General features: G+C 33.4%; 1 protein-coding gene across 1 annotated transcript; it reads right to left on the bottom strand.

The window, feature by feature from the left end:
* Positions 1 to 7,055: 7,055 nt before the first annotated feature.
* On the bottom strand, positions 7,056 to 12,603 carry LOC123553358 (complement C1q-like protein 4). The gene is made up of 3 exons (XM_045343094.2): positions 12,236 to 12,603; positions 10,041 to 10,129; positions 7,056 to 7,481 (listed from the first exon to the last, which is right to left on the bottom strand). The coding sequence occupies exons 1-3, from the start codon at positions 12,561 to 12,563 to the stop codon at positions 7,158 to 7,160; spliced, it is 741 nt and encodes a 246-aa protein (XP_045199029.2). The 5' UTR covers positions 12,564 to 12,603; the 3' UTR covers positions 7,056 to 7,157.
* Between the last annotated feature and the right edge of the window lie 1,096 nt (positions 12,604 to 13,699).

Raw genomic sequence — 13,699 nt, 5'->3', positions numbered from 1 at the left:
AGAACCAATAAAAATGGTTAATTTTCAATTCTCCAACCAATAAAAGCAGCGGGACTGGACAGAAATGAATACATGCATTTTTTAATTGGCTTAAGCTATTATACTGTTTCACAAAAAAAGTTTCGTTACATTTTAGCAGAGTATTACATAGATATCTAATGACGTTTATTTGAGAAGCAAAAAATATTTCTATAGACAGGAGGTATTTTTACACGTAATATTGGAGATTTACCAGAATGATTGATTTCCGGTACTCGAAATTTGTGTAACTATTTATGTATGGTATAGTTGACGGTTTGTAGTATTATATTATGAATATTTAACACCCCTGTGTCTTGTGACTGGTAGAAATACAAGAGAAAGGTGTCATATTGTCGCTTAGCACGTACACATTTAAATGACACTGGCCTTTGGAGGAATGTGACATTGAACGGGGAAGCAGCAGTACACTAATCATAGCGCCAATATGGACATTTGTCATGCGAAATTATTTAGAAATAGACGTACAAAGTAGCGGTTTCATACCAATTCGTGACCCTACATTTATCTTTGCAATCAACGCTAGGAGGGTACCAGATGACCAAGCACTTCCTTACTTTACGATATAACAGAAACGACCAACATAACGACCCTCCCTGTTTTAGTTCCTGTTCGTTTAATTTCATCCGTGTTTGTATATTGTTACACCCGCACACAGTCCTCTTGGGCCTTGTGATTGGTAGAAATACAAGTGAAAGGTAGCTTAACTGTAGCTAAGCACATATACTTTCAAATTATACTAGGCTTTAAGAAATATGGCATTGGACAGTTTGGCAGCAGTACATTAATCTTACCTCCACAACGGAAATACTTCATCCAAACTCTTAATACTTAATACATTGCCGTTCTACGAAAGCTACGCTCCAGACATAACAACATTTACCCTAGTACGTCGAGTCTTTATACGGCCGTCACACGACGCATTTAGACTGCTGTTGTGATACTTTAGGTAAATCAGTGTCAGATTTAAGCAGCAAAATAGTAAGCTGTTTTGACGACACCATTTCGTAATAAAAAGCCAAAATCTAATGTTTCTTAATAATCAAACAAACCGATTAAACTTTCATTTATTTTATGATAAGGCTTCTCTATATCTCGTATGATAACAGTTAATTGGTTCATAGTATCCCAGCCTAAAACAATTATGAGACTTTATTAAATGGCTATTAAATATATGTGCATATTTTCACATTCATTGAGTTACTTATGAACAAACGTTGCTTTTCGGAAAGCAAATTCGTTTTCGTATTTTTTTTTTCACACAGATAAGATGTAGTATAACAGAATCACCAACATTACAAGATCCAAGATTTTCGCAACATTTGCTCAAAAATTACATGCTTATTTACAACTAGATATCTACACAGCTTTTTTGTCGTATTTGTTGAAAATATAAAGTACTCTCGACGGTCGGCACGCACCTAAATGATTGCTTGAAAACATCACTGCAAGGAAAAAGCAACGACGTCATTCCCGATTTACGAGATGCAGGACCGATAAACATCATCTGGTAAAACACGGTAAAAATCGTTTGTTAGTTTTGTCCATTATGTAGATTATTGTACAGATACCGCTCTATACACACGCTTATTTTACTATACCATTATCAACATGTAACTGTCCATTGTTCAACTAATGGATACGTTAAGAATGGACATTTAGCAGGTAATGTGCATCTATAGTAACAACCTTTACGTTGAGGGGTACAAGTACATAACCTATGAAATTTACAAAAATGGATACGAATCTTCTGCCTTTGCGACCAGTGCAGTCAAAGATCATTCTGCACGTCCTTTCAGGATGATCATGGTCTGCACTGTTCGCTATTGTCAGTAAATTTTCAGTGAACACCCTTTCGAATAATAAATGGTATTGCCTAAATTGAATGATGGACTATTCCATTTTAGAAATTTAGCAGGCTAAGGGTTAAAACAACAGAGTCACGATGACCCTTGATCGCTCACCTTAGTAATATAAGCTACATGTTTAAAATATCAGACTGATGTTAAAGTATTAAGAATAGGCCATTTGGTGACATTCATGGTCACTGAAAGTCAGTTTTAAGATCGATGTGCAAAACTGTATCAGTCGTCCAAAAGTCCTCTAGACAATGTCACATACAAAATATGTAAGCTCTAGATCTTCAGGTTTCAGAGAAGAAGAGTTTTGAAATTCACAAATAGCCATATAGGGAAAATAACCACCGCACCTTGGCGGCCATGTTTTTTATTTTAACAAATAGAATGGCTTAAGAAATTTTGGTAGAAAGTCACCTAGAGATCGTTTGGTGTAAATCTGCCAATCAATATTGAAGAAGACGTTTTTTGAAACTGTTGACGGATGGAGACGCACGATGGACGACGCACAACAGACGATGGACATGAAGCGGTTACAAAAGTTCACCTTGAGCCTATGGTAAAAATGGAATTTTATTTGCATGTGTTTTATTAAAAATGCTGAATAATATTTGAAAAATATATATTTAGAATGTCTTCACCTGCACCGATCTTTGAATAAAAAAACTGCAAATTCAGCACGAACAAAAACATGGACAACTATTCATGCACATATCATAAGACCAAGTTAAATTTCAGTTTTGTAAATGTGTTTCAAAACATGCGAATATAACAAAATGAAATCTATTTCCATGAATCAGCGTTAAATATCATAAGTGCTTAAAAATCTTTTAATTGCAATAAATCCTTAAATGTAATTTAATTTTTTCTCCGTTTAACCTTTTTTTTAGTTAAGTATAGAGACACAAACTAGTAAATTGTATTTGCCTTGAAGAGGACAATATTAGAGAAATTATACAATATCACGACAATCTTGACTTTTTCGTGATGACCATGTTTAAAGTCAGAGAAAAGCCTTAAACTATCCATTATGTGAAATATCGGGTCTTGCATATTGTTACAGTCAATACAAAAGTGAATGAACAAGCAGAGTGATGTCACGCCAAACTAAGAAAAATACTCGTAGCAAGTTTGAATATGTAATAAGCAACGCTTTGTAAACATCTGCTTTTATTTCAAATATTTTTTTCCTTTCAAAGAAAGCATGACTAAAAATCATTAAAAATAGATTAATTGAAATAGATAAGTTTAATAATCTTTAATCAAATCCGTGGTAAAACTGATAACCATGACGGAACTAATTGAATTGCGCATGAAATGATTGTGTTGTCAGTATCAGTAGTTGGCTGATCTTTGTAACTTTTCGATTTCCGGTTATAATAGCCTAGCAAACGAGTTTGCCAGCCTTCAACGAGCACCATTTGATCTACATAGAACATGAAAATGCCACTTGAACTCGGGGAAAACATGAAGATTTTTTTTCTGAAGATTGTTTCCTTTCCGCTATTACCTATATTAACAAATATGGACATGATCTGCATTCTGAATTTATTAAACGGATAAGACAATAAATGTTTCACACAGTTGCAGCAGACATCATTATTTTAAGTACAAATCAGTAGGTTAGTAACTTGTGCACAGTGAAATGAAAACAAAAACAGGTGTTATACGCGTGGCATTTGCCCAACTTTTGGGATACCTTGCCAACTTATTAAGGTACAGCCCAGAATCCCATTCAGCTAGATAAATACAATACTATAAATATACGTTGACCTTATATAATGTAACAAATTAGCTGAGTTGCAAACCAAGACTGCACTGTGTATTGGTAAGTGTGTTTGCCGCACATATATGGATTGCACATTACGTGAAGGTTCGAACCCAAGATGAATGTTTTATTGTATTATGAATTATAATCTAATTATTACGTATCAAAAACTATTGTCTTAATTTTAATATTTACTGTTTGAATATTATGAATCATATTTTCTTCAAATTTTCCCCTTCATTTTCTTCTAGGTATCTTTTATCTCAAAATCCATTTCATTTCATAAAAAGATATCATTAAATTTACAAACAAGCTTTCATTCTCGGTTTTGCTGGCAGTGTCGGTTTCTGAGTCGTCTGTTGAATCATCAACGCTAATAACCACTGGCTCCGGAATCTAATCACGCGAAATGTCAGTCGACCAGTTTATCTGCTCTTCCTTCTTAGAATGCTTGATACAGTTGACCAAGTTTATCTCGTGAAAATACAATGCAGTTACAAAAAAATACAAAAAACTTACGTTTCCGGGATTCCAGCCCACACCTAGACCATATACTTTGTGTTCGGCGTTCACTCAAACCTACTGACCTTAGGAGACAGCTTTAGTACATCAGATTGATTGGTAACCTTTTATGTATAAAACAGGTATTCCGTAAACTAAAGCACCCTTTTACAAATGTACCTGGATTAGTCAAATATTAAAAGTACATTTACGCTCAAATGCACAACGCGGTATCATAGTATTTGATTTTCTTATATGTATGTTCCAAAGATATTGTATTCATTCAGTTAGTTATTGATGTTGATAGTTTATTGAAAGAGCATTTCAATGATTATGAAAACCCTATATCGCCATTAAGTATAACCTGTCTTCTAACTAAAAGTAAAAAAAAAAATTCAGAAGTTTTATTTCATTAAAGAAAAATTTTCTGCACTGAAAAAAAAACAACAACATTACCCTATGAAAATGCTCCTATGAAAGCTGCCGTTTAGCAATTATTCAATGAATAAAGCTAAATTCATTATTTTAGATTTCGTCAGCAACGTTGAACTGCATTTTGGACTGATTCACATGCAATACTAAGTATATATGTAGTCACTTCCTATTTGGTGTTAAACCGTTCTTGATAAGTCGGAAGACATGGCGCCACGTGATTGATCCGGATACATATAATTTCAAGGCATGATCCGGCAGGCAATTCGTGTATTAATTGATAGAACCGGCAAAGTTATTATCTTTCTAAAGACTGAATAAAATGACTGACATATTTCTAAATAATATAATAAAATTAGCCTGAAAATGTCGGTTCGTTTTAATCACGGGCAAAATTTTAAACATAAACACGCAGACGTAAACATTTTATTTGGCAAGGTAAATGTCCACCTTTGAGAAAATCCATTATAATGTACAATTTAGATTTTATTCGTACGCCAAAATGTACACAAAATAGTTTTTATGAATTTTCACATAAATTCCCTTTAAAAGAACTTACTCAAGGAGCTTTTTTTGGGACGATTAGCCCCAGAGTAAACAATACGGTTCAGATTCTCTTAATACCATATGCCTACACGCAACAGTAATCAATCGCCCCCGAAATAGTCCTAACATTTCCGCAGAACAGTAATAATATAATGTATGGCATATAAATATGTATAGCTGGCCAAAATACATAGAATACTGTAATTTCCTCGATTCTGTAAATGAGTATGCCATGCAGCTCTCTGTTATCCTTTCAGATAACATGAGAAAATATTACATAATGACGGTAAATTGATTCGCCCCCACCCTCCTCCCCTATGAATATGGAAATTTTTTCGTCATTTGTAAGGTAAAATTCAATGACATAATACACAAACGGATAAAGCAAATAAATCATGCGAAATGTAAGACGTATTTAACAAAAATATACAACACATCGAATTAAAATTTTATCGAAACACTTAGATAATGTTTATGTTGTTTAAATGGAAACGGGATTCCAGCGACCACTTCGTTATAGCTTATGACCTCGGTCTATAAATAGCTCACCAAACACAGTGTCATTCATAACACATGTCGATATGAATTATACTGCGCATTATTAATTATATGTTTAATTAAAAGTATTACTTTTGCTAGGTTTGATTTTTGCAAATGATACAATAAATAATTAGCACAAAATATGAATAATGTAAAAGGGAAGAATACGTTTCAAAATAAATTCTTCCATGTTCTAGGCGAGGTAAGAGCTGCGTGGAATTCCCATCGTAACGTGTGTGTGTGTTCTATTTTGTATTATTTATTGTATTTCCTCAAGCTCAAACAAAGACAAATTTCAAAGTGATAACCACTGCGCAAAACGATTGAAAAAATTTGATAAAAGAAATCTCAAAGTATTGCGCAACAATTATAATTCACAAAATAAAACTGTCGATAACAGTTTTTCTTAGGAGCCTCAAGCAAAAGGATTTAATCGGAAAGAAATAATCCTCCAACGCTGAAAAATCATGGCCTTGCTCTCTGCATTCAAAAATAATTATAGGGCAGAAGTAAAACCTACCGACATTTCTTCCACTATATGTAAACTAAAGAATGCAACGAAAATTTTACCACATGTAACTCAGTATTTTCAAAGGTGTCTAAACCTTCACTCTTCAGAGGTTTATTCACTTTAAAAAGCAAGAAATGACTACTGAAATGAAAAACTTCCGGTTTTGTACAACAAATCAATAATAAGTTTAAAACAACCAGTTTATTTTACTTAATTATAAGAATCTTTAACTTGATGAAGATGCGGATGGCAATATCTTGTTTAGGCGGTAACGAGGCTCAGTCGAGTTACCGTATAACAGTTACCAGATAGTACCATGCGTACCTTCTACTAGTGATAGATTCTTTTTCTTGCATGCCTTATTCTTCAATTTGTAGAAGACATAAAAAAACGAAGGTTTTTCTTTTAGGTGCTATTTTGTTATAGTAGCGTATGAATATACGCATTCATTCATAAATCATAGCACGTAAGCCATCTTTTCTAGCACCGGAAAAGCACGGAAAATCCTGTCCGGCATGCAAGAAGAAAAGAAATATAATGAATAAAGTTTTGTCCTAGTGGGGCTTGAACCTACGCCCTCCTGAAAAATTAAAGTAGGTTTATGGTAGGAATTGAATACTTTTCAAAAAGGAAGTACACTATTACGGGTCCGTCAATTTTCCTAACCATCGTAGAAGTGAAGGAACAGAACTAGATCATAATCATTTACAATCCGGTTGTTAGCGGGGTTCACACATAATATTTTCCTCATACCGACAAGAAAATCGCCCCTTTAATACTTCACTGCTTTGATTATCGAACGTTTGAATTACAAAGAGATTTGAATCAAAGCAATGAAAAAAAATTTCAAGAGTTACGATCTTATCTTTTTATTGGTTAATTGTTCGAAACAAAATCGTTTAGTCAAATCTTATACTATAGTAACGTTTTTATATAAACATACAGAACCACCTTTATAGGAGACTTAGAACAAAAGCCATCCCCCGAAAGTAGTTCTTGCATAGTTCGTTTCACTGGCGACGTAACACGCGCTGTTTGTCCCGCGTCGGATGAAGACATGATTCCCGGCGTTGACATGAACGACAATGGAGGTGCTTGCTTGATCGATTTCGTGATTTTGTTGATAATCTACAAAAATGAAACCCTTCACTACACCATCAACGATGACCTCTGCTTGAATGTTCTCGTTGGGATATTGCACCAGGGTTACAGTAAAGACGTACACACCTGTCACAGGAACGTCAAATATCCCGTCCCGAGAATTATAACCATTACCAACGTTAGTTTCCTGGAATATATCACAATAAGAGACAGTGTTTTACTCTGCTCGCTACAATCTTATTCTACTAGGTACAAATTTAATTGAAGTATTTTGAATTTATATTTCTTATTCCATATAAAAAAAAGGCGATAGCAGAAGCAATTGCAGAGGTCAAAGTCTTCATTTTTTTCACGTTGACTTTTTTACCAAGAACTATGTACAAATGGTAAGTATGCATACTGCAAGTCGCTTGCAAGTTTGATGGGGATTTGTTCATTGTAAAGATTTTAAATCACGAAAAACAATTAAAAATTAATGTTGGTTGCTTATATATAACATTTAAGACTGAGTATAATACTTAAGTCTTGATTTGATAATTTAAAATCATGTAGTTTAATATTTTCTGAAATTTTTCTTTTTATCTAAGTTCCATGTATAGCAGCCGCCTACCTATCGAGTCATTGAAAAGTATGTAATCCCCAATTATAACTGGAATATTGCGGAAAGAACTTATCTCAATGCAAAATTTTGTCAATTACATGCATACTGTATGACATTAGAATTTTTTTTAAGTTTAACAAATAAAAAAATTCTTTCTAAGCTAATATTAAGTCATATTATCTATATGCTTATATATATATATATATATATATATACTCAGCGTCACTGAAAAGTTACCACCCTTATGGCCCTTATATTTTAAAAATCGCATCTGACTGTGTTAAAAGTACAACACCACTACATTTTTGACGCAACTGAGACGTCTTTGGTGTAACGATTTGTCAAATTCGATTAACTCCATTTGAGGCACGGGCTGCTCGTGCAAAATGACTTTTTCCAGCAATGTCGAAATGTACGAAAATTCTATCGCGAATCATGCATCGCACTTGAAAGTTAGTCGACAGACTAAAAGGAATACGTTAAAAAACAACAGAATATCTTTGCTAAGAATGCCACGTTTAAGGCACGATCCACGCCATCAGGCCATTGGCATGGTTGACGTCGAACTTTCATGTCGTAAAATTGCACGTCTTATGTGCTGTTCTCACCTGACAGTCATGAAATGGGTTAGCAGATATGATCAGTCAGGGTCTAAGACTAATAGACCGCGCACAGGCCATGAAAAAGTGACGACAATATTGTATAAATGAGTAAAGAGGTATATATTAAGTGGTACCTTTTCAATGACGCCCAGTATATATATATAGTTCGGGTGTGGGGGTTTATACTCCATTGATAAAATACACTTCAGATCCAGTTTTCAATGTTATTTTATTATGAGATTTTGTCTAAGATGGAAATAAGTCGTCGAAATTATAATTCTCTCATTCCTCTGGTCTAAAGTCACTTATAATTATAACTGTAAAATATTTCATTTCTTGTTTCTATGATATATATATAAACTCTTTAGTATTTGCCATGAAACAATAAAATGATTTTTCACTAAGTTTTTAACCATGCAGATACTTCACTGAACATTTTAACTTGTTTCATACAGGTCTGTAAATAAATGCTAGGTAGGATTTTTCTTTTTGTCACTGATTGATCTCAAGTACTATATGTATCATTGTATGGAATCATTGCTGTTTAATAATATCACTAGAAATACAGACAAAATTATTTCACCTTTACTAATCCTACCTGTCAGGTATTACAACACCTGCTCATACGAGTGCGTTCAATAAACAATGGTACTCTGTGTGTAGTTCCGTAACCAGTGTTTATTTTTGAATGCAGTTTTCAGCACATTATAAAGCAATTTGATCCTAAAAAATTGCTTTATAATGTGCTAAAATTGCATTCAAAAATAAACTTATCATTTTCTAGTAGAACTATACATACTCCATTTAATACTGTTATCATTTTTCATTTTAGTTTTCAAATGTTTATGTAAAGATAATGATTTGTTTTAACTGTCTAGACTGAAAATTGAACTACAGTTCTAGTTGTTGAATAGCAGAATCAAGGAACTGCATATTACATAGTTTAGGCATATTAAAAATGGTCCAGTATACCAGAGTACACCTCACTCAAAAGATTATATTTTTACTGGAATCTTCCGATTTTAATTATTCTTATGGCCTTTTGTATCCAATAAATTGCTCTATAATGTGCCAAAACCACATTTTAAAATAACCACTGGTTACGGAACTACACACACAGAGTCATTTACTTATTGAACGATCCTCGTAAATGTGACATTCTGATAAATGCAAAACTCAGTGATTATCGGCTTGCTAAAAGCTTTTTTGACAAAACATCTGAAACAGTCATTTATGAGTAAATCAGACACATATGATAACATTTTAATTGTCTTCATTATAAAATGTGTCTGAAACCCTTTTCATTTCCCACTCAAGGGAAGTAAACTTATAGATTTCACTGGCAAGAGTTGTCTTTCTTTGTGGTCACAACATTATAACTTCAGTTAATGATATGAACAAAACTTTCATAGATATAACTTATTACTATATCGTTTTTGGTTATTTGAAGAACTTAGAAATCAATTTCAAGTCTTTTTATTTTTGAATGATAATAGTTCAATCTCTATTAAATACGGATTAAGTTTGATACAGTTGTATTTACCACAACGTCATAAATGAAGGTTTCATGGTTTCCATAGCAGCGCTTCCCGCTCAGGTAGGCGTAAAATGCGACGTTTGTTGACACTTGTCCTGCAACAAAACCAGTGTTTAAGCGCAAAATTATAACAGATACATATATACATATACATATTGTATCAAAGTTAGATGCATTTTGGCATAGGCAGACAAGCTCGCTTGTCCTTCATTCTTGAACAGCAAATTTCATTCTCAAATGGATATGTTTTAATCCGGCGTTATCCTGACGGTCATAACTTAAATAATAAGATTCTTCTTTCAGATTACCTCATTCGTGAATCCTTCAGTACCCTAAATACAATCATTTTCATTAGTTAAATTCGCAAACAAGTTCAAATAGTGTGTGTGTGTGTGTGTGTGTTCGGATTTAACGTCTTTTTCATCAATTTTTCAGTGTTATAAACGACGGTGTCTACCTGTAGCAGTGAGCACACTGTCCAACTTTATAGTGCTGCCTCACTGGAATATCACGCCGTAGACACGTGACATGAAACCCCACCCAGTCACATTATACTGACACCGAGCTGACCAGTTCCAGCACAACCCTCTTGATGCTGAGCGGCAAGCGAGGAAGCTACTAGTACCATTTTTACGTCTTTGGTATACATACAGTAACATACTCTTTTTTGTTTAGAAGAAAGCCGTGGCAAGTGTTAACAGTTCAACAGATAAAGACTATTATTTTGGTATCATTCAGGTATTTACAATCTTGAATTAATTATGGGGATGTTCGAACTTGACCTTTAGCGAAATTGGGCTGATAGTTAACTCACGGATTAGCAGTTGTTACGTCACCGTCACCTGTACACAGCTTTGGAGGCAGAGAAGCAGTTTTTTTTTGTATTTTTAATTACGCCCTTAAAACTGAAATATTTCTATTTGTATCTAATAAGTTAAAAAGTAACATCAGTGTTTTATTCTGAAAGATGGCAGTAATTTATATGTACGCTTCAAAATGAGTTTTGATATAGGTCTTTCCTGTCCCCTCTAGAATTGATAGGTGATTAAACCAACGAATAAGAATTACTGATTTGTGTAGTTTAATGAAATATGAGCACGTTTTCAGGTAAATCAAAACCCTGCAAAGCAACAAGCCTATCAAACACGATGAGACTCAGTAACGCTGTCAATTAGTTGAAGTTAAAACCAGTCCAACAAGAATAATGACTTGTCAATTTTATGTTACTAGGTAATTAAACATTTCATTGTGCTCTTTTAAGCTACATTCACAAATATGTTTATGGTACGCACCTGATATATTCTTGTAAACAAAATTGGACTTATCTGAATTAAGTGTACAAAAATAACTACAGATACATCAAATTAAAAGTGTTGGAGTAATTGCGCAATGATCAGAATTGTTTTCGCCTTTAGATTTTTACGGAAAGTGACTACTATCCTTATATAACAGAGAATGAACTGCTTTGAATTCAAGAAGAGGGGACTCAGTGATCAACAGGCACATTAAACACTTTCTGACTACGAAACCAGAGGTCCTGAGTTCAAGCGCCATCTCCTACTAAAATTGCTTACATGGTATAAGAGTCCCGTGTACTGGTGCCTTACATATAGCACGCGAAGAGCTGGTGAAATTGTTGTATAAGTTGGCCGCTTTATCATAAGCTTTGAACACAAATATAGTACCTAACAAATATCGTAAGCAGGGTGTGTTTTCTATTGCTTGTAATGCTTCTGTCATATCTCCTTTCTACTAATGATAATATTAACATCTTGCTTATCAATGCCCAAACTTCCATTTTTTTTAAAATCGCATTGAAAACCATAAAACTTTTTATCAATTCCACATGACGGAAATGCCTTAATCCATAAACTATTATATCAGAAATATATGAATAAACAGTTATTATAAAATATAACTGCGGAGGCTGTAGAAAAACGTCCAAAGTAGCAATGGTATTTAACATATAGAACGATTTGGAACAGGACTCAAAAAAAAAAAAAAAAAAGAAGAAAAGATTTTGCATTTGCACGCGTTTATGACAGGCCAACTACACTCAACAAGTGTGAAGACAAGCTAAATAGTAGCTGCCAGAATGTGTTAAACTTATGCAAGTTAACCAATACATGTATTATGTTCTATGTTAAGAAAGTCGACGTTTTTCTTGAAGACTGATAGTTATAAAGTATTATGTGACTTACGTTTTAGTTTACCGGGAATGGTTTTAGACTCAATGCCTCCGTTGATTCTGTTGCGGATGTTAGTAACACCCTCATCTTCAGGAGTGTCAGTTTCATCTCCAATATCTTTATCAACAGGAGTTTCTTTCCTATGACGTTCATAATATTCTAGTTTCGTTTCAAGAGCCAGCAATTTTTCTTTCAGTTCATAATTTTCATTTTGTAATTCCTGAAACTTCACACGGATAATTTCCTCCAGTTCATTAAACCTACTTTCAGACACACAGTTTTCACATCTTGTGTAGCCTAAAAATGAAATTAGTAATATTCCAAAAAGGAACGTTGCCATTATTGCTCCGGATTTTAGGACAAATTAGACCAAATGTTTGCGATAGTTGACTACTTAGATAAGAACTAAAAATATCATTTGTAGTCATAATTGGTCACCTGTTATTAAAGTGCCACAAAAAGTTTAATTGTATGATACAAACATAAAAAGAATTTTATCCAGATAAATTTTAAACATAATTATATGGTTTTAACTTCACTTGTTTTAATTTTATGCATGACGTTATATATATAGTTAGAGCCTTAAAGGGAGGTAATCATAAACAATGGGTTCAATGATATTTTCTTCTATGTTGATCAATATTCGAGCCATTGGCAAATATATTAGAAAACAATTATAGAAAAAATAGATTTTACCAAAAATAGGCATACTTTATGTTCATATGAAAAAGGGGCAGTCTCGTTATTAAGAAATGCATGATTAATATGTATTACGAACATAAAATATTTATTTCCAATTAAATTTTGTTTCCGATATAAAATGTCAAAGGTTTAAATATTTATTTACATAGCAGAAAATATTAGTTGATTCATTGTTTGTGATTACCTCCCAGTATGTATATTACACTATAATGCAAGTGTAATATTGAAAGTTGTTATTTATAACCAGGTGATTATGATAACTCTTATTTGGAAACCTGTTCTTAGCATAAGATTAAAAGCAACTTTATTTCCATTACAGATTTCTACAAGTTTCAGCTCAGAACGTTTAAAAGAGAATATTTTGCGAATCGACCATTAATTATTAATAAAACTTAGACTCTGATTATAACGAAATTGTGCGTGAATCAACTTGCAGTAACAGGCAAAATGAATAGTTACAGCGAATTGTTAATTTGTCATTATTCAGCCTATATAAAAAACTTCAGACGTTTAATAAATATATGCGTATATCAGAAGTTTTCATATGTGTAGGTGCTGACAGTACACGTAACTTCTTTCTTGGCGTTACGTTTTCGAAAAACCGACTAAGTATAGCAGGATAGGGGAAATACCTCACTAAACTCATGGTATCGAGGTGAGCTGCCTTTAGGTGATAAGACTACAAGTATATACATGTTTTATGTAACTCTTTCTTATCACCAGTCTTCAGTGGAAGAATTTAGACTTCTAGTCTCGCATGAGACCTCACGCCAA

This window comes from Mercenaria mercenaria, chromosome 4, assembly GCF_021730395.1.
Source record: "Mercenaria mercenaria strain notata chromosome 4, MADL_Memer_1, whole genome shotgun sequence".
Taxonomy (NCBI): Eukaryota; Metazoa; Mollusca; class Bivalvia; order Venerida; family Veneridae; genus Mercenaria; species Mercenaria mercenaria.
Note: the sequence above shows the minus strand (reverse complement) of the source record. Positions and strands in the feature narration are given on the sequence as shown.